Below are 19,465 nucleotides of genomic sequence, written 5' to 3'. Positions count from 1 at the left end.
ATATGTTATATTTTGAGTAGTATTTTTGTATATTCCAAAAATACCGTCACAGTAACCCATTAAGTTCGATCCGATCCAAAAAAAATGTCAAAAGAATTCGTCTTATCAATACGTCTCCTCACCCTCACCCTCACCCGTCTCCTCTCTTCATCTCCACCATACCTGATCCGATCCAAAAGAATTCGTGTCGAAGGGGGACAGTGCCACGGAGAGAAGGAAAGAAGGTAAGGTTTAGGTGTTGTTCGTCCAAGGGGGACAATTCCAAGAAGTCTCTAAAGCTGCTCTCTCAGTACATTTTTGGGTGTTGTTCGTCCACTAGCTCTTTCAAAGCTCCCACCTTCTCATCCATAGAGAATCCATGCCATGGAGATCCTTTCCTCAGAACCAAGCACAGCTTGGTGCACCAAGCTTCTGTATGTCCCATTACTAAGCACCTCCATGTGGTCCCCCAAATGCACGTGCACTGGTTGCCACGTGTCACCATTATTGTGGCTTATTTCTGAGATGTGTTTTTATTGGACTAGTAATTTAGGGCCATAAGTTGCATTCCGTTCTCTAATTTTTCAAGGCTATTTCGGTCAGTTCATTTTTACTGTAAATTATTTATTTAAAATTATACATTCATATGGTATTTGTGGCAATTTTCTTAATTAATTAATGTGATTTGGAGTGGCATTTAGCAAAACAAAAGGTTTGAGGTGGCATTTTTTTAAATTCACTGTTTTAAATTGGCATGGATGAAATTAATTTCCCCTTTTTTAAAATACTTATGACTAGATTTAGGTATCTCACAGAAATACACGAATAATTAATAATTGACCATTGACCAGTCAATAAAAGCACTTCCATGCCTCGTTGACCATTGACTATTCAATAAAACCACGTTTATGTTGGAATAAATATTCAGTAATTCGGAGAGTTAAAGAGTTAAAGTAAATTAATAAGTAAAATAAAATAAAGTTGAAAGGATAATATTGGGATCGTGTCAAGACACTTTTAAGTGTATTTCGTCTTATCTTATAAAATGAAACTGCAACTAAGATAATTCGGAGTTGTTACTCCGTAATATTCATTCATTGATCAGAATTTACTTAATTGTGATAATTGAAAAAGTCTATGTGGGAACAAATCAAGGAAAATAAAACTAATGCTTTTCATATATATCTCGGATACAGAGAGAGTATCATAACTATACATGTGTCTATCCTCATCTATTCTTCTGATAACGAATAGAGGGAGTACATTATAAAAGATTTAAATAAACCTCCAGAGAGGAGATGATGCATCATTAAGATGCTTTTAAGGTGAAATGTAAATTTAAATTAGAATAGCAACGAATCAGAAGGATGCACAATACAAGGCAAAAACTGAAAAAGCTTCTTCAGTTTTTATTGATTTAAATTAGATATGAAATTTATAATTTAGTCCTCATGTTTTTAAATATTAGAAATCATGATTAAATTATGAGTTTTCGAAACATAGGTTTCAACAATTCTTCTCCCATCGATCAATAGAAGGGAATAAAGAAAGATTTATATATTTATTTCATCGGATCAAAACAGGAAAGGGAATTACTCATGAGAGAATGTGTGTAATTAGACTTAAAGAAGGATAAACTGAAAATTGCATCATAAAGATAGAGTTATGAGATACCATTCATTATAAAATAAATATAATGATTTAAATACAAAGAGAGGAGCGAGAGAGATTGTCCAAACGCAGCTCTATTTTTTTTCTGAAAATTACGGCATATATACTTAATTTGTTCCAAAGGTGATCTATACTAATTCATTAATTTCTGTTTCTTCTCATTACACTCAGCTCTCTTTTTTATCCATGTTAATTCTTTCCTCTTGCTGAAGGTGGAGATACATGACATGGTTGGTAGATGACGTGAGTATAACAATATTTAAATTAATTATTGTTTTTGACCAAATCCTTTAGAAGTCCTTTGGGGTTTTTTAAAAATTCTCTTTTAGAAAACTTTCCAGGTGTACAGATGAAATTGTCCTCCAAGGTCAGTTGTAAGCACACATGAAATTGTAACAGTCGTGCTGTTATGCATCACTAGTATCTGGTAATCAGCACAGTATAAAATTCATAAGTTTAATTTTTTAAGCAAAGTGAACATTTTTTTGGACTGTACCATAGCGCTTTACTAAATCTTAGAATTTGTGCATTGCAATGTTCAATTTAATTTCTTCATTTTGTTATATACTTGATAGGGTCACTTGTGACAAAATCCATTTTTTCTTCAGGCAACCCAAGCAAGATGTAGAGACTGTCATTAATGTCATACAACCAGACCCGCTTGGCATTATCGAGTATCAATTTACTGTACAAGAGGTGAAAGAGGCTGAGTCTAATCTTAAAAAGGAGGTAGTGAATTGGAATAGAATTGAAGTTTTTCAGAGAAAATAGATCAATAAATTTTGATGTAAAGAGTAGCAACAGAATGTTATTCTGTGGGAAATGAGGCATCATGAGGAACATGGTTTACTCTCTGTGCAAAATACAGAGATTAAATTGGTTTTATTTTTAATTCCTTGAGGGTACTAATGTAAAAGAACTGGTTTTAATTTGTGAATTGAATTACTTTTTGCCTTTTGAGGATGTTGAAAGAGGTTTCTCATTTCTGCCATGTATATAGTAGGTACTGTCTGAACTTTTTTGAAATGTCATTAATTTAATACTGTTGCTATATTTTGAAACTTAAAAGTTGTGTCAGGTAAGTCGAATAAGTTATGGTGTCTACCATTGAAAAAGAAATACAATTTTCTCATGTAAGCTTACTTTTAAAAACGTTTTATGTTCCTTAAATAAATATTTGCAGCCTGATCCCCTGTATATAAAGCAGAGCTCTTTGAATATGGACGAGGCGGCGCAACAATAAATTAAAATTGCATACATGCCTCCTGACTCCCAAGGTAATCAAACCAATGTTTCACATCATATACACTGATTATTTTCCCTGTTGCAATTCTGAGAAGACATCAACCAAATTGACACAACATTTGTTTGCAGCAGATGAGAAATAACACTAAGGGTTGATTGAAGGCAATATGTGTGGATAAGTTATGCGGATCCCTTTTACTTGACACGGTTACCACTACTCTGGCTTTGGCTGAGCAGCAATTCTCTTTGGCTTAAAAATACTTGACTAGCTAGAGTTCATTAATCTGAACTCCTGTAGACGTCAAAACCTACTATTTATAACCAAAATGCTTGGCTCAAAAATATTATGACCTGGAATCTAACTTTTTTCAAAATACTTTCTCTTCAAATCTACTGCTCCAAGATAAAACATACTGGTGGAGAAAAGTCGAGCTGCATTACTGCTTAATTATGACTTGAATAAATACTATTTATAACAAAAACAGAGCAAAAACATCAGCCATTTTTTTTTTATAACATGTAATGTTCCCGTGCATTTTTCAACAATTAACCAAAAAAACATATTCTAGACCCGGATTAAAAATTAAAAAATGAAATGACAGAAAAATCATGGGTTAACACACTCAAGATTCATCTAGTTGTCCAAAACAAAAAATAGTTTCACACACTTCAATTGGTTTATCACATCATGGATTCGATACCATTTATTACAATAACACAATAAAACCAAACAAAAGTACAAGTTTAGAAAGGAAGCAACAATAGCAAAGAAAAATAGTTAATAAAATAAAAGCAAACTTTAATTTTTCATTGTTTGAAGCACACCAAAGCGAAGGCACATTTGACAAAAGAAAAGAACTGACCGGAAAGGTACGGACCTTACTTCTTCAATTTGTAGTAGAGGATGACTGCATCTAAGGACCTACATGAGATATGGTATTTCAAAATAGAAAAGAAATTGGAATAAGCTTATGAACAAATGTAATAAGAGCATTTGGATATCTAAAAGAAAAGAAAAAGTTACTGCACCTTAATGGTATCATCATGGAGACCACCATTTTGTCCCTAATCAAACCTTTCTTGGAAAAACATGTACTTCGAGAAGACATCTTTTTTTGTTATTTTTTTGGTAAGATACAGAAACACAAAAGGCAAATCTGCAGGTTCCAAGGGTTCTCCAATCAAGCTCCATTTTTTTTAGGATTAATAACAAAAGTAAGCAAAACACTTACATGACTACAAATACAGAACTTCCTAATAAAAACACAACATAATACTGATTTTCTTGGGCCTACAAGCACACCAACCAACCAATATAGTTCTACATACAAAACACAAATACTATTTTTTTTCATTTTCATTTTTTTTCATTTTTTTTCGATTTTCTCTTTTTATCATTTTTTTTCTTTTTTTTTTCTTTTGATAACAAAACAAGAAATACAAAGCCGGATTTGCAAGCGAGAGGCTACAAAAGTCACAGGCAATTGAAACTTCATCTTGAAACTGCAGGTAGTTGAATAAATTAAACATTTCATTAATATTTGCAGTAGCCAAAATCACACGCAATCCAATCAATATATAGAGAACAACACAATAACTTCATGTTTTTAATCAACTCATGGTTTTGAAAATAGAGCAAAGCTAGGGTGTGATGTACTTACCAAGAGGGGTTGGTGAGCACAACTCCAAAAGTCTATCGGATTAGCTTCAAACTATGAATCCAAACCATTGAAATCCATCTATTTTATTAGTGAGGCATGCATGAATTTTTTTGGATATTTTGAATTCATATAGTACAAAGTCAAGCGGTCAAAAAAATGAATCTTTTATAAGTTGTTTTATGTATTTATTTTTCATTATTTTTTTAATTGCTTGACCTTATACTAAATGAGTTCGAAACTTTCAAAATTTTGCATGTACATGCATCACTCATGAAGTAGATGAATTTCAACAGTTTTGATTTGTCATTTGAAGCCAATCCGATTGATTTTTAGAGTTGTATTCACCAACCCCTCTTTGTTATAACAATTTAGGAGAAATATCAATTAGTGATGCATAAATCACTATAAATTGAAGTTGTGTTCTACAGAACTTGAATGCTGTCATTTAGAACTTGACAAGCATAAAAAAAAGCATACATTAATCAGACGCACCAAAATTGTTATAACAGCCTAAAATTTGTTATCCCTTATAGTGAAGGATGGAAAACTATGTGAAAGTATTTAAGGGGTCTACCTATCGAATAAGGCTACGTTGCTATGGGTTGCATAGAGGGCCTCTATGCAACGGCTCAATATTCGAGTTTTCGAAATTCTAACAGTCGATCCGAACCGTTCAACATGATCTTCATATGAATATGTACTTGCAAACCAAATTTTACATTTTTTAGAATTTTTTTACTATATTTTTAGATAGGTAGAAAATCAAATATTTGAATGGTGCAGAATTTTTTAAATCAAGTGATTTTCTACCTATCTAAAAAAATAGTAAAAAAATTCTAAAAAATGTAAAATTTGGTTTGCAAGTACATATTCATATAAAGATCATGTTGAACAGTTCAAATCGACCGTTAGAATTTGAAAAACTCAAATATTGAGCCGTTGCATAGAGGCCCTCTATGCAACCCATAGCACCGTAGCCTTACTCCTAACTATCTCTGTTAAATACATCATGTAACTGTTTTCTGGACATGAATATTCTAACATTTGCCCTATTGGTGATCAAGAATTCAAAATTATGGATTTGGAAAACATTCGGCTCTGCACCTGTATGTAACAGTTCAAGTGGATTTGGAAACCATTTCAATATGAGGTTTAAATTGTACCTGCTGTATACTCATTGGTACGAATTGAATTATTTATGTTTTTGCAAGTTTTCTGAGGTCCTTTTTCTCTTGCTATTTTATTGCTTATTTATATGAGGTCAATTGAAGTCAGGTATTTTACTTCCTAAAGAAATCTCAAACATTGTCCTTCAACCCAAACTGCAAAAACAAAAATTGTTTGGCTCGTGCAAATCGAAATTACCTTTTTGTTGCCGTTGCCTTTATTATATAATTATCTTGGAAGCGATGTGGGAAATCTTGATCCCATTTGAATGTTTTGGATCCTGGCAGCTTCTTGTGAAGACGTCGTCGCATTTTTCAATTACAATAGACTGGACTGATCGCGGCATTTCAGGGAGAGAACTTAGATTTTCACAGTGTAATATTAACAAATTTTCGAGAGAACGAAGGCACAACAGATTGGGCAACGAGCGTAGTTTACAATGATCAAAACTAATACATCTAAGGGAAGAGAGATGATTTAACACCTCGAATTCTTCTTGAGAAAATGATTCTTGCTGTGCATAACAAAGTTCCAGATAAAACAGAGATGAAAACCCATCTCTTGAGACAAGTTGTTCAAGCAGTGACCATCTGCTGATGGTAAGTTCTTTCAACTGGGGCACCTTATCAGCATCGAGCTCCTTATCACATCCCAATTGCACCTTCAAACTTGTAAGATTTTTCAACTCACTTAAGCCCCTTAGTGAAACAAGGTTTGGACAACTCTGTACTTTTAGATCAATGAGTGACTTCAACTCACTTAAGCCTCTTAGTGAAGTAAGGTTAGGGCAATCTTTTAACTCTAGGAAACTGAGTTCCTTTGAATGGTCGATATGAAGATCTACTATGGTTGGGCAGTTTGAAACATGTAAATATGTTAGTGCCACTAGATCCTGTAACATATCATCTGAAGGCATACAGCCCTTGACTGTAGCATTAAGAAAACGAGATCTAGTTTTGCTCTTGCACGATGGAGATGTTAATTCAACAGTGTTACTGTTGCTTGCAACAGCTAATGATGTTTCAAAGGTGAGGTTGGGGCAGCAGTTTATTTCGATATCTCGAAGGCTGCTATGAGTGTCTAACCCACCAATTTTGGTAAGCAACAAGCATCCCTTAATACTGACTTGCAGGAGATTGGTCAAGCAACTAAGGATCTCTTTAGGTATACATGTAATAGTTATGATATCCTTTAAACTCAAGTCGGTCAGGGAGGTAAGTCCTTGCAAAGAACTCGCCAAAATTGTGTCCGTGATAAAGCATGTTTCAATTGAAAGTTTCTGGAGGTTAACAGGCAGGGACAGTTTACCATATATGTCTTTAAGCTGGCAAATAAGGTCTAACCTTTTCTCTAAGCATTTTTTCAAATCTGGTGAACATATCTGTTCATTTATAAAATGATCACTCTGTTGCATCATTTTTCGAACATATTGGTTGTGGTCATGGGAATTATCCATGAAAGTCACAATTTGGGATATCAATGTGTCCTTTGTTGACATTATCATATCTAAATCTTCTTTCAGCACAAAAGCAAGAGAGAGACAACCAGAAATTTTCAATTGTATTAGATTCAAGGGAAGAGGCTCCCACCTCTTCAGCCTAGGAAGAAATGAGATGGTAAGAGAAAGAAGATTCAATAGTTCATTTAGTCTGTCTAGGGCTTCCAAGCCTCCACAGTTAGCAAGTTTAAGTTGCTGGAGCTTAATGATGTTGTCATTTTTTTCTATTATCCAACTCGGGAACCTCTTGCCACTATATTCCTCAATAGTCAACTCTTTAATTTCGGGCGGTGGGCAAAGGCCATCTAGAATTTCGACATCAATCTCTCTTAGCTCATTTCTTCTACAATAATCCCAAGAAAAAAGTAATGTATGGAGGCCTTTTTTGTCAGATAACTTCGCTTGTTCTGCCTCCTCCTTACTTTTGACATTTTTTAGACCATAGATAGATAATGATCCCGTAAGGTCTCTGAGAAGCTCCAATTGTTTCAGTTCAAACCCACTATTCGTACTAACATGAAAATTTTCCAATTCCTGAAGTGCTGTTAGTCTCCCAACATCAGGAATGTTGCGACCATTAAGACATAAGAAACGTAATTGGAAAAGTTTGTTTGCGGGTATAAAAGATGCCTTTTCTTCAACTCTCGCAAAATTGAGGTAGCGCAGGTTTCTCAAGTGAATCACAGACATAGGAACTCTTTTAACAACAGGCCCTACTATTCCCACTACATATAATTTCCTTAACTTAGTAAAAAGAGCATCAAGGTCCACTTCTTTCAACAAGAAATTATCAGAATATGATCCAAAAACAATAATTGTACGTAGATCATTGAGTTTGCAAATTTTCTCCACGTACTCCTCAAGCATATGATCTTTAACAAATATATGGCGAGTATGGACAGGTATTTCCTTTTTCTCACCACTTTCAATTCTAAAATATTCGCCTTCAGAAACATATTGAGCTAGTTCATGCATTAGGTCATGCATAGAGTAACGATTGCTATTTGTATTGTCAATTTGGAAGAAAGAGCTAGAAACTAACTCCAAAATATACCATTTAGCAATATCCTTCATATGTTCATCACTATCCTCAGTTTCAATGAAGCCCAGTGCAATCCAAAAATTAACCAAATCATAATGGTTAAATTGATGCCCTTTGGGAAACAAGCTGCAAAATGCAAAGCATCTTTGCAATGCAGGAGGTAGGTGCTGATAGCTCAAAAATAGTGCTCCCATGGTATCATTTAACAAGTTTCTGTTTAGCATGGATAGCCAAAAGTCTGGGTGTAGTCTTCTACGCAATCGACCTGCCACTGTTGTTGCAGCTAGCGGCGAACGGCATAATTTTCCCACGATTTGCTTCCCTATTGTTCGTAATCTTTTCTTCAGATCCTCATCGACTTTTACATCACGGAATGCATGGGTCATAAATAATGATAAAAAATCCTCATACGCAAGCTCTGGCAATTTCATCGGATCCATAGCACCCAAAGCTCTTGCTGCTTCTTCATTCCGAGTTGTGACCAATATTTTGCTACCACTCTTACCAGATTTTAAGGGGGAAAATAGCTGCATTAGTTCACGTTCACTAACCCCTTTATCGCACCAAATATTATCCAACACCAGAAAGAACATTTTTCCCCTTAATTCTTCCTCAAGTTTAGATTGTAACCCTTCGAGACTACTATAATCGGGACAAGGCTTCTTACAAGCAGACTCCAGAATTTTTTTTAAAACAGCATGAACACTAAACTTTTCAGAAACATAAGCCCACAAGACACAGTCAAAGTACTTGTCTTTTTTCTCATATTCACAAACATATTGTGCCAAGGTAGTCTTGCCCGACCCACCCATGCCCCATATACCAATAACAGAGTAGCATTCAACATCACTAGTTGATTCCAAGATATTTTCCCGTAACAAATTTACAATGTGTTTCCGGTCCCTGTCACGACCAATAACGTTGGAACCTGGAGTAGCAGTGGTTTCACTATTCTGTTCATTAGAGTTCAAAGTTGAATTATTGCCACTACTGCTCGGTAAGTTCAGCAGAGGAACAAATTCCATTGCTTCATCTACAATTTTTTCCAAATTCTCCAAGCTCTCAATGAGATGCTTCTTCTCAGATGAAAATTTTGGGAGCTTGCCTATTAATTTCTTAAAATTAGATTTACAAGTAGAAGGAAACAGAGAATTGACCTCTTTTTCAAGGCGTCGGTACTCGACTAAACTGAGCACATGCTCAGCCTCATAGAAAGCAGACTTGAGCTTCTTAAGCCACTTGTTGAGAAGTGGCCGGTGATCGCTCTGTTTTGCAGCATCTGTGAGGATGAGCAGCTTAGGGAGGAGCGTGGTCTGGAGATTTTCCAATTTTTCAAGGAGAATTTTCTTTCGAGACTGGAACTTTGGATCTATGTCGAGTGCATCAAAGCATTTGTTCAAAAAACGGCTTAGAACTGGCGAGATCAGCCAACCTGCGGCCGAGAACCCCCAGCCGATTGCAGCGATGCTTACCGGATCCATGGATCCGTCTCATGTAAGCTGGGTTAGATTCCTAGTTCTGGGTCAAACAGAGAAAGAGAGAGAGGAGACAGAGAGAGAGAGAAAGGGGAGAGAAAAAGTGTTGGTTGCCGTGCACGAAAGATTAAGTTGGTCAACGGCTCAGTTCTGCGTTGCCTTTTCGTTTTTATTTGGTTCTGCATATTTTCACCAACATCCCTAATAAATGTGGAAATTGACAAGTGACGCTCCCTACATAATGAATATATTTTTCTCGGATCTGATCTTCAGTCTTCTCTAAGCTGCACCGTCCGCTTAGCTACGTTTCCTTTAAATAATAATGAAGCGGAGGAATATAAAATTTTAATTTTGTGCTAATCTTAATAAAGAAAATCTCTGTATTAATGTTTTATATCTTCTATCTTTCTCGGAAAAAAATAAGAAGAACGGGTTTACTTATCCCGTCCGATTAATCCCTAATCAATGGCCCCTTAACCAAATTCAGCGGAAGAAAAAAAAAACCGGACGGTAAAGTAAGACCCATCCGGGGTAAAAAAATAAAAAATCCGGACGGGATAGTTAAACCCGTCCGGACTCCGGAGGTAAAATTATATGAAATTTGAGTTTTAGTGGGTCGGGTATTTAAGCCAAAATTACATGCTAATGCTTTTCCACTTAAAAGGTGCTATTCATTGACCAATAGGAGATATGTTGCCTTTGTGTTTTGTATATTAAACAAAACAACCACCTTAAATTTCTACCCATACTACATAGCCTGAAATACTCCTAGATAAAAAAGGCAGAATTAGTTTAGTTAAACACAAACTATATCCTGACTTGATTATTCCGTTCTAAATGGCTTTCATGATTAATTGGAAGTAGGGGTGGCAACAAATCGAACCGAATCGAACTTACTCTAGGTTTGAGTTTGGTTTGAATTAGATTCGAACCGAACCTGGTTTGATTCGTTTCGAATCGAATTAATTGCGAACTACACATTTTTCGAATCGAATCACGAACTAAATTATTTTTTAGCAGCCCTAGTTATACCGATAGTTTATACATTAATTTTTTCTCACGGGACAAAATTCACATGGCTTCCTTTTACCGGTATGAAATGAGTGTTTTTAAGGTGAAAAATTATTCATGAAAAATACATCACAACAAATAATCGTAAAAAGATGATTAAGTACAAGAACTGAAATATGCAGTAAAACAAGTAATCGTACCTTGAGTGCTCACTCTATCAAACCCTCGATCGAACCATCTAATGAAGTGAGAATCTGAAAGGTAGAGAAGGCGGAGGAGAGACGATCGAAGAGAGAGGAGAAACAGCCATCTAGGCCGAAGAGACAGCCAGTCGCCAAGAGCGTCGGCTAGGTTTTAGAGCGAGAGAGAGTGTGAGTTAGGGAGAGGAGGAGAGAGAACTAGGTTATTGAGATTCGAGAGCGATGGAGCGTCGACTAAGTTAAATTATGACTCTCTATCTTGGGTTTTAATTTCATCAGGTAAATGAATGGCCGATGTTATTATGAAATTCAAACTATAAAAGTTCGCGAACCCATTTTGATTGAACCGGGCTAGGTTTGAGTTTGATTTGAATTAATTTCGAACCGAACCTGGTTTGGTTCTTTTCAATTTGAACCCATTTCGAATCGAATTAAACTCGAATCAAACCCGAATTGAATCATGAACGACAAATTTTTTTGCCAGTCCTAATTGGAAGTATAAATATTCAAATTGAAAGTGTTAAAGGAAAGAAGAGATAGGTGTGGAACTGGAAGATTACGAAAATTCAATCTAGATGTCAAAATAACACTTATTTATATACAAGGGTTTAATACTGACATAATTCATGTTGACACTTGATGTGTATGAGCAATATTTTAATTAAGGCGTGAACTGTTAAAACTTTATTATGTGTGCTTCATTATGTGTCCGGACGGGTTTAACTATCCCGTCCGAATTTTTCCTTCTTCTTTTTTTTTATCTTGGACAGGTCTTACTTTACCGTCCGATTTTTTTTTTTCCTCCGCTGAATTTGATTAAGAGGCCGTTAATTAGAGATTAACCGAATGAGATAATTAGTCCCGTCCGCTGATAGGACAAGTAAAACCGTTCTTTTTATTTCTTACAAAACTCTATCTCGTATTTCGATAGTTTATTCATTTATTTTTTATTAATAAAAAATTCGGAAAAATAGCGTGTACTGGCAATTTTTCTGAAGTCAAATGGGCAGCTGGCAGCCTGGCACGACAACCAACATGTAGTTACTGGAGACGCCATTGAGGTTGATTTTCTATGGCTTGCTAAAACCAAAGACTTGTGTTCTGACTACTGACATTTGGTTCAAGAGTAATCTCAAAGTAAGAATAATAACATTTATTCCTTAAAAAACCAAGATATGTTTGTATTTCTCTCTTTCAAGTGCAACCTTAAAAAAAAAGAGAAAAATATGACTGGTCAGATTGCTCCAGGTGTTAACATTACATTCATTTGAGTTTATAAATGTCATGTCATTCTTCAAATAAAAAAGTTTATTAAAAATGGGATCGTATAAAGTAAATTTCATAACATGCGTCTAAACTATTCATTTTACAAAATGTATAAACTCACTTATTTTATTTAATTAGATGCCACGATGGAATAGAGTACGTAATTGATTACTAGTAATCGTGCCCGTGCACAGCAACGGGAGCAAATTATGTAGTAGAAAATCTAATTTACTAAAGTATTTTTTTATGATAAAAAATAGAGAAAAAAAATATCTCTAAATGTAAACCAAAGATATTATATTTGAATTGAATATAGGAAGAAAAAAATATAGCATTCTCTAATAAAAGCCATAAACATACAAAGCTAAAACAAAACAAACAACCTAAAAGCTACTGAAGTCAGTAATTGCAATACATTGACACCACATTTGGTAGCACATCACATCATGTTGAGTTTGCACATAGTAAACAAACTGTTTTAATCAAGGAACTTAGCATTAATCTTAATTTATCAGTTTGTCATATATTGATCATTCACCTTGATCTAAATTAATCTAATTTAATCATAAAATAGTTTATATGTTTAATAATTTAATTTGAAGATATATTACTTGTAAAAATTCAAATATCAAAATATTCGCAAAAATAATTATTCGTTAGTTACGTAAATTTTAAACGTGTCTTACCTATTAATAGATCATAATTACTTACCTATTTGATTTATTTTAACTCAACTCTAATTATTTTAAATCGGTCAAAATGCGGTTTCGAAGGTTAACTTATTATTAAAATTTCCTAATGCTATTATTTTACTAAAATATGTAAATTGTGCAATTATTACTAAACTATATTGTTAGTTTAATATATTTTAGTTACTTTATAATTTAGATACATAATTTATTTATAAAATTTTAAAAACGAATTGTTTATCCATTTTACGTGTTTTCAATTATTTCTAACTAAGCCGCACAATTCAATATTTTATAACTACTCTAATTGAAAATATATTTTAATAAAAAATAGACTAATAAAAAAATAATAATTCAATAATATCTATAAATGATATTCAAATAGATTCGTTCTAAATCCAAATTATAAATAAAGTTAGAAAATGAGAATTCCTTCCCTCTGTTATGCTCTATCTAGTAATAGTTGATTTCTAAATACCACTGAACCAGTTTAGGTACTGTGTACTGGTAACATTATCCCACCAGGACAGATTTATCATACTATAATTGAGATACCATTTACTATCAACAAAGAGGTAAAAAAGTTAGTTGAATGAGGCTATGGTATTATGCATAGCACATATTGGTCCGTACAATGGATCAATATATGAAAATGTACTTGGGGACCAAATTTACTGGTTTTTTAGACAAGTATATGTATCATATCTTATAATTTTGAAAAATTGGATTTTGCTGTATCACACCGTATCCAATACAATACTTGTATCCATATATGTGCAGCAAAGATCTGCACTTTTACCTAATCAATACTGAAAAATATTTGCTAACTTGATGTGTTGAATAAATTCTCTGGCGTGAGAAACGACAATAAAAGTTTTAGGTCACTTCGTCAGATATGACTCCAGCCATAAGAGAGTGTGGAGATGTAGATGGTTCTGCAAATAAAAAAAAAGGAATAGAAATTTAAGTTGTAAGAAAAGACATACCATATATCAGATGTTATTCCAGAATAATAATAAAAACAAGTTACCCTTAGTTCAAGAAGTAAAAGATCAGGTTCAATAAATAGAGCACGTGCAAGTGCTATGCGCATTCGGCAACCACCTGAAAATGCTCTTGTCGGTTTTAACATCATTTCTTGTGTAAAGCTTAGTCCCTGAAAATAAAACAGTTAATTGTCAATAAATTTAAAACATTAGATGCAACAAGGATGCATATTCAACCGGAGGATATGAAGTTTTCCAGTGCAAGTGAAATTTCTTAACAGCTTAATATTTTGGCATCAGTTGAGGTCTACTGTCGCCTCTATCTGGGCTTTTACTAATGAATCAAATATTGAGAGGTTAATAATAAATTATGATTGAAAGTAGTGTCATTTGTGGCTATTAACAACATCAACATGTGATCGGTACTCAGATATTGGATTCACTCAGCCAAATCACCCTCTTTCAAAATTTATAACCACAAAATTCATCAAACAAAATGCTATAGGATAAGATTCTCTTTATAGATAAACAGACCTATAAATATCATTTTCCAAACTTTAAAGACAAAATAGCAAGGTGGGCACCTGGATAATTGGGTCTTTGTGCATACCTGCCACGTCTTCATTTTTGAAACCCCTTTTGATCTATTCCTCACAGCACAGCAAAAAAAAAAACCAGAATATGATAGCTAATAGGTGAAAATGCAGCCTGGTAATTTAGCTACCAAGACATATCGTTGGTACCAGTACCAGTTAAACAATTAATAAGTAGACCTTAGATGAGTGTCTATATAATCTTCTACACAGAAGTGAACAAAAAAAAAGGAACTTCTTTCTTATACTAAATAGTTACCTTGTAGTAATATCTCTTTCCATTCTCTAATCCTTTCATGACGCCATCATGTATAAAATCAGGATCTCTCCATCCAATACTATGATTAGCTGGGTAGTCACACATATGTGCCTGTTTGTACCGGTTCACCTCTGTACCAGCTGTCTGGTTCAATGTCCCTCATCCAGCCCGTACCTGTTATGATTCCAATTATGTAGTAATATCTCTTTCCATTCTCTAATCCCTTCATGACGCCATCATGTATAAAACCAGGATCTCTCCATCCAATACTATGATTAGCTGGGTAGTCACACATAAGTGCCTGTTCGTACCGGTTCACCTCTGTACCAGCTGTCTGGTTCAATGTCCCCTCATCCAGCCCGTACCTGTCATGATTCCAATTCTGTATCAGTTCATTGTTGCATACTTCCAAAACTCTTTGAAGAGATTTTCAATTTTCATGCACATTATTTCCAACATCCTGTTCAAGTTTAGTCAAGAAGTTTGATTGGCAACGTGAATGCAAATACTAATTGCATTTTGCCTATTCCTGAAAAGCAGGATATAATTTCTTGCAAACAACTCAGTTCATTCTAACTTCTACAGAGAGCCTGATCATTCAGTGAAAAAAGAATCCAATATTTTGCAAGTAATGATACTTGAAATCTTCCTTAAGCTATATCTAAGGAAGATTTGGGCATCCGACAAACCCCTCTCTAATTCTTAACCCTTAGTTCACATTTCACATGCCCCTAATCATTAGCGGGGCCTTAGAGTTATATTCTCAACACTGATTTGGCCAGTATTCCATAAATACCCTTATAGTTATATATTCTCAACACTATTATAATTAGGAGATACATAAAATAATTGACTGGTACCAACCTTTTTGTAGAGTGATCTTCAGTTATAATCTCCAGCTCTTAATGCTCCTTTATATCTAAAATTACTTTTCATGGATATAAATTAACAAATATTATAGGTCAAGTTTAAATTTTAGACCCCAATTTGTACTATTTGCATGAAAACCCTAAATCTAACATCAGGAATTGAAAAAACTTGGTATAAAGTAATAAAGAACTACCATCATTCCCATATACAAAATTCAATATAAAGCAATCCTGTACTTGAATGGAATAATTCCGCTTGATAATTTCTTAAGGTCGGTGGTTTCTCTGTGGCTCGCAAATACTGAAAATCAAGGAGTGTTTTTGCATGGTAAAATGAAAAATTGAAAATTACTCATGACAAAACTTACATGGATCATTTCAGTAATTTTGGCGACACTCTGCTGCCGTGATCGCAGCCCTTCTGATAGGGTGTTAAATACTCCTTCAGCAGTGGATTGAGATATCAACATATTTAATGCTGAAGCCTTGAGCAACAAAACCTAAATTTTTATCGAACAATTACCATTAAAAGGGAATCGTTTATGGGTAAGAAATAAGCTAATTGACTTATGCACTGCTAGAGTTTTGATTAAGTGTGTTATAAGGTAAGGTTGCTTTTCTAAGATGCAATATATCACAACAAAAATAATATTCTTCTTCAACAAACTGAGATTACAAACACATGAACCAAATAGCAATTCAATACAACATCAGTGGGAAATAGAAATAAAATTGTCCCAAAAAAATTGCAACTACAAGACTTAACATGAAAAAGGCACAAATTAAAAAATAAAAAATGAATAATTACAGGTTCTGACACCAACTCCTTTCTACAACCACGATTATGAAATCAAATCAAAAAACCTAACACCTCTTAAGACTTCATTTGCTATTTCGACTCTACCGACACCGATTCCGTAACAAAAATTGAAGGAAGAGAAGAGATCGGAGACCTTGTCTTAAATACCGTCGATCCGATTGAAGACAATGGCGCGATGACCACCATCGATGTTGTAGAGGCTGTTCAAGGCGGCGTAGACGGCGGGCGGCGCCGAACAACGCCAGCTTAAGCATTGCGGGGGGAGGGGGTTGTGCTTGGTACTCAGGTAAGAGAAAGAGATGGGGAGGCCATCGGTCTGAGCGAAAGGGGGAGAGAAGGAGAAAGGGGAGAGATGGCTCGGCGCGGGTCAGGTGAGAGAGCGAGAGAGATGGCGGAGATGGCTGAGGCGATTCGGTTTCTTTTTCTCTTTCTTTTTCTTTGGAAAGAAGGGATCGGGGACGGGGACGAACAACAAGCGTCCCAGCGAAAGAATTTGTCCATCTGAGATTAAATCTGCACGATTTTTGATTCAGATCCAACAGTGCAGAATAAAAATACTTGTGACAATATGTGTGACAATACGTGTGACGAGTCCAATTTGAACTGAATTTAAACTTCTACACAGAAAAATGGTGTATTTAATCAAAAAAAGGTGCAATCTGAAAATTCAATAGCTGAGCATTCTTCTGCCAAAAAAAACAGTAAATCAGGACCCTTGCAGGATCTAGACATTAAGCTCCTTAATAAGGAGGAGAGAGATGCGCTATATTCTTCTCAATACGTCTCAAGTTCTTAAAATTTTAATTCAAGTATGATCCAAATTAACACACGATCAACATGCTAATGAATTAAACATTTTGAGTGGTAATATTTTAGTAAATGGATCCGCAATTATAAAATTTATATCAATATACTTTCAAAGTAATGATGCGTTAGAAATATAAAGAGAAAAAAGGGCCCACCGATTTATTTTTACTATAGTATAAAAATAATTAAATACATGACATCAAAATCGTTAAATTTGAAAATATATATAGTACTGATGAGCTCTCATTTACTAAGCCTCTACGATGACAATGTACTTAGCGGATGAAAACTGCAGGAGCTACATATATAATGTCGCAACAAACAAGCCTGATCTAGCTAGCTTGTTGTTAAATTAATACTTAATGGCATCCATCGCTGTCAAACAATTACTTCTTTGACTTTTTGTTCTAATGATGTGAACTATGGAATAAATTAATTTTTCCAATGCGACTTTACAATTTTTTTTAGAGTTAATACTTTGCAAAAAATAAATTTAGATTCTTACCTTACCTATATTTTGTACTCCGATAAAATAAAATAAAAATAAAGAAGTAATAGCAGACTCAACGAGAACTGGAAATAGGGCTCGGCCCAAAAAGAGTTATTTTCTAATTGAGTAACCTAGCCATTATTCAAACGACAGCCCAGCCCAATTACATGTGCCAAAAGCCTGAAAGCGATTCAATCGGATTAGGGCTACTCATGAGCCGAATTAAGTCTGAGTTGAGAACAATTTGAATTCAACTTGTGAATTCATGAGCCGAGTTGCTAATTCAGTTCTAAGCAGGCTTCTAAATAGCTAGCTATAGCGGCGCTATAGCTTTTCCGGACCATAAACGCTAAGCTATGAGATAAAATTGCGCTAACTCAGCTACGACCGCTATAGCTATAATAGCTGACCGCTATTACCGCTATATGAGACCTGCTATGCTACATGATTTTTTTTTTTGCAATTTATATGGACTTCTGTACTTTTATTCTTATTTCTAATACTACATGGTCTTCTACGATAAGTATACTAAACCAAACTATATGCTTCTATTTTTATTTGTAATTTATTCTATCATTATATATCAAGAAATATTCAAATACTAATTATTCATTTTGATTACTCTTTTTATAGTATTCGTTTGTAAAATTATTATCGTTCGTTTCAATTGAAAGCTAATTTTGATTATTATTATAATTATAAAATGTTTAAATATGTATATTGACTTCATTTACCTTATAAAATTAATTGTTCTTTGTCTATTATAATATGTAATACCATGAAGTATAAACTATTAAATAATGTTACTTTTTAGATTTTTTTCATTATTATTTGCGTAATTGATAAAAAGTATAGACTTAGATTAGTTGCCATTTAGTTGTTACATCAATTCTCTAATATTAATTATGTTGATAATTAGTAGAAATATAGAATATAAAGTTTGAAAAGGGAAAATCGCTATGTGTGATAGCTTCCGCTCTAGCTACGCTATTCGCAATAGCTTTTTTTTTTGTCTCCCCGCTATGCCGCTATAATCGCTATTTAGAACCTTGGTTCTAAATCAGAAACTCTAATTTGGAATCAACTCGCGAGCAACTCGACTCGAGACGAGTTAACTCGTGACTCATAATGTAATACATAGTGAGACAATCTAATTTAATTATAACAAAAGAAATATTGCATAGTTTACCAAAATAATACATAATTAAAGACAATACATAATGAGACAGTAGCCAATACATAATTAAAAATTACGAAAATACAAAAATAGTACATAATTAAAAATTATCAAACAAATAAGGTTTAGTTGTTTGAGAAGCGGTGATTTTTTTTTTTTAGTTTCAAGCAGTAATACAGTAGATTGTGGAAAACATGTATAAAACTTGAGGACGGAAAAACTAGAAATATATGGATTAGAGTTTGGTGTGAGTCAAACCAAGTTAATTCCGAACCAAGTTGGAAATAACTTAGATTCGACTCATAAATCAACCGAGTCATTAAAGTTGAGTTAGTTTTGACTGAAATCGGTTTTAACTCAAGTCATTAGTGAGTTGAATACAAATTGATTCCGAATTAAATTTCGAGTCATAAGGTTTTTGTGCACCCCTAGAACGGATAGACGGACGAGAATTCCAGTCGTACCGACACAGATGCTGACATGCTGTGTCCAAAGCGAAACCGAAAGAACCCGTTGCTGATTCGACACGTATGAAGAGATCCACCGATTACTCTTTATGC

The 19,465-nt window shown here is 34.3% G+C and overlaps 1 protein-coding gene and 1 long non-coding RNA gene across 2 annotated transcripts; both read right to left on the bottom strand.

Annotated features, from left to right (window-relative positions):
* Nucleotides 1–4,312: 4,312 nt before the first annotated feature.
* LOC144554578 (putative disease resistance RPP13-like protein 1) lies at nt 4,313–9,853 on the bottom strand. The gene is made up of 2 exons (XM_078302891.1): nt 5,922–9,853; nt 4,313–4,398 (listed from the first exon to the last, which is right to left on the bottom strand). The coding sequence occupies exon 1, from the start codon at nt 9,742–9,744 to the stop codon at nt 5,944–5,946; it is 3,801 nt and encodes a 1,266-aa protein (XP_078159017.1). The 5' UTR covers nt 9,745–9,853; the 3' UTR covers nt 4,313–4,398; nt 5,922–5,943.
* A 3,561-nt stretch (nt 9,854–13,414) lies between these two features.
* Nucleotides 13,415–14,536, bottom strand: LOC144553707 (uncharacterized). Its single transcript, XR_013511449.1, has 3 exons — nt 14,475–14,536; nt 13,935–14,060; nt 13,415–13,839 (listed from the first exon to the last, which is right to left on the bottom strand). It is a non-coding gene; the product is annotated as an uncharacterized LOC144553707 (long non-coding RNA).
* Between the last annotated feature and the right edge of the window lie 4,929 nt (nt 14,537–19,465).

The sequence above is a fragment of the Carex rostrata genome, chromosome 5 (assembly GCF_964058835.1).
Source record: "Carex rostrata chromosome 5, lpCarRost1.2, whole genome shotgun sequence".
In the NCBI taxonomy this organism is placed as follows: domain Eukaryota; kingdom Viridiplantae; phylum Streptophyta; class Magnoliopsida; order Poales; family Cyperaceae; genus Carex; species Carex rostrata.
This window is presented reverse-complemented; position numbering and strand designations above follow the sequence as displayed.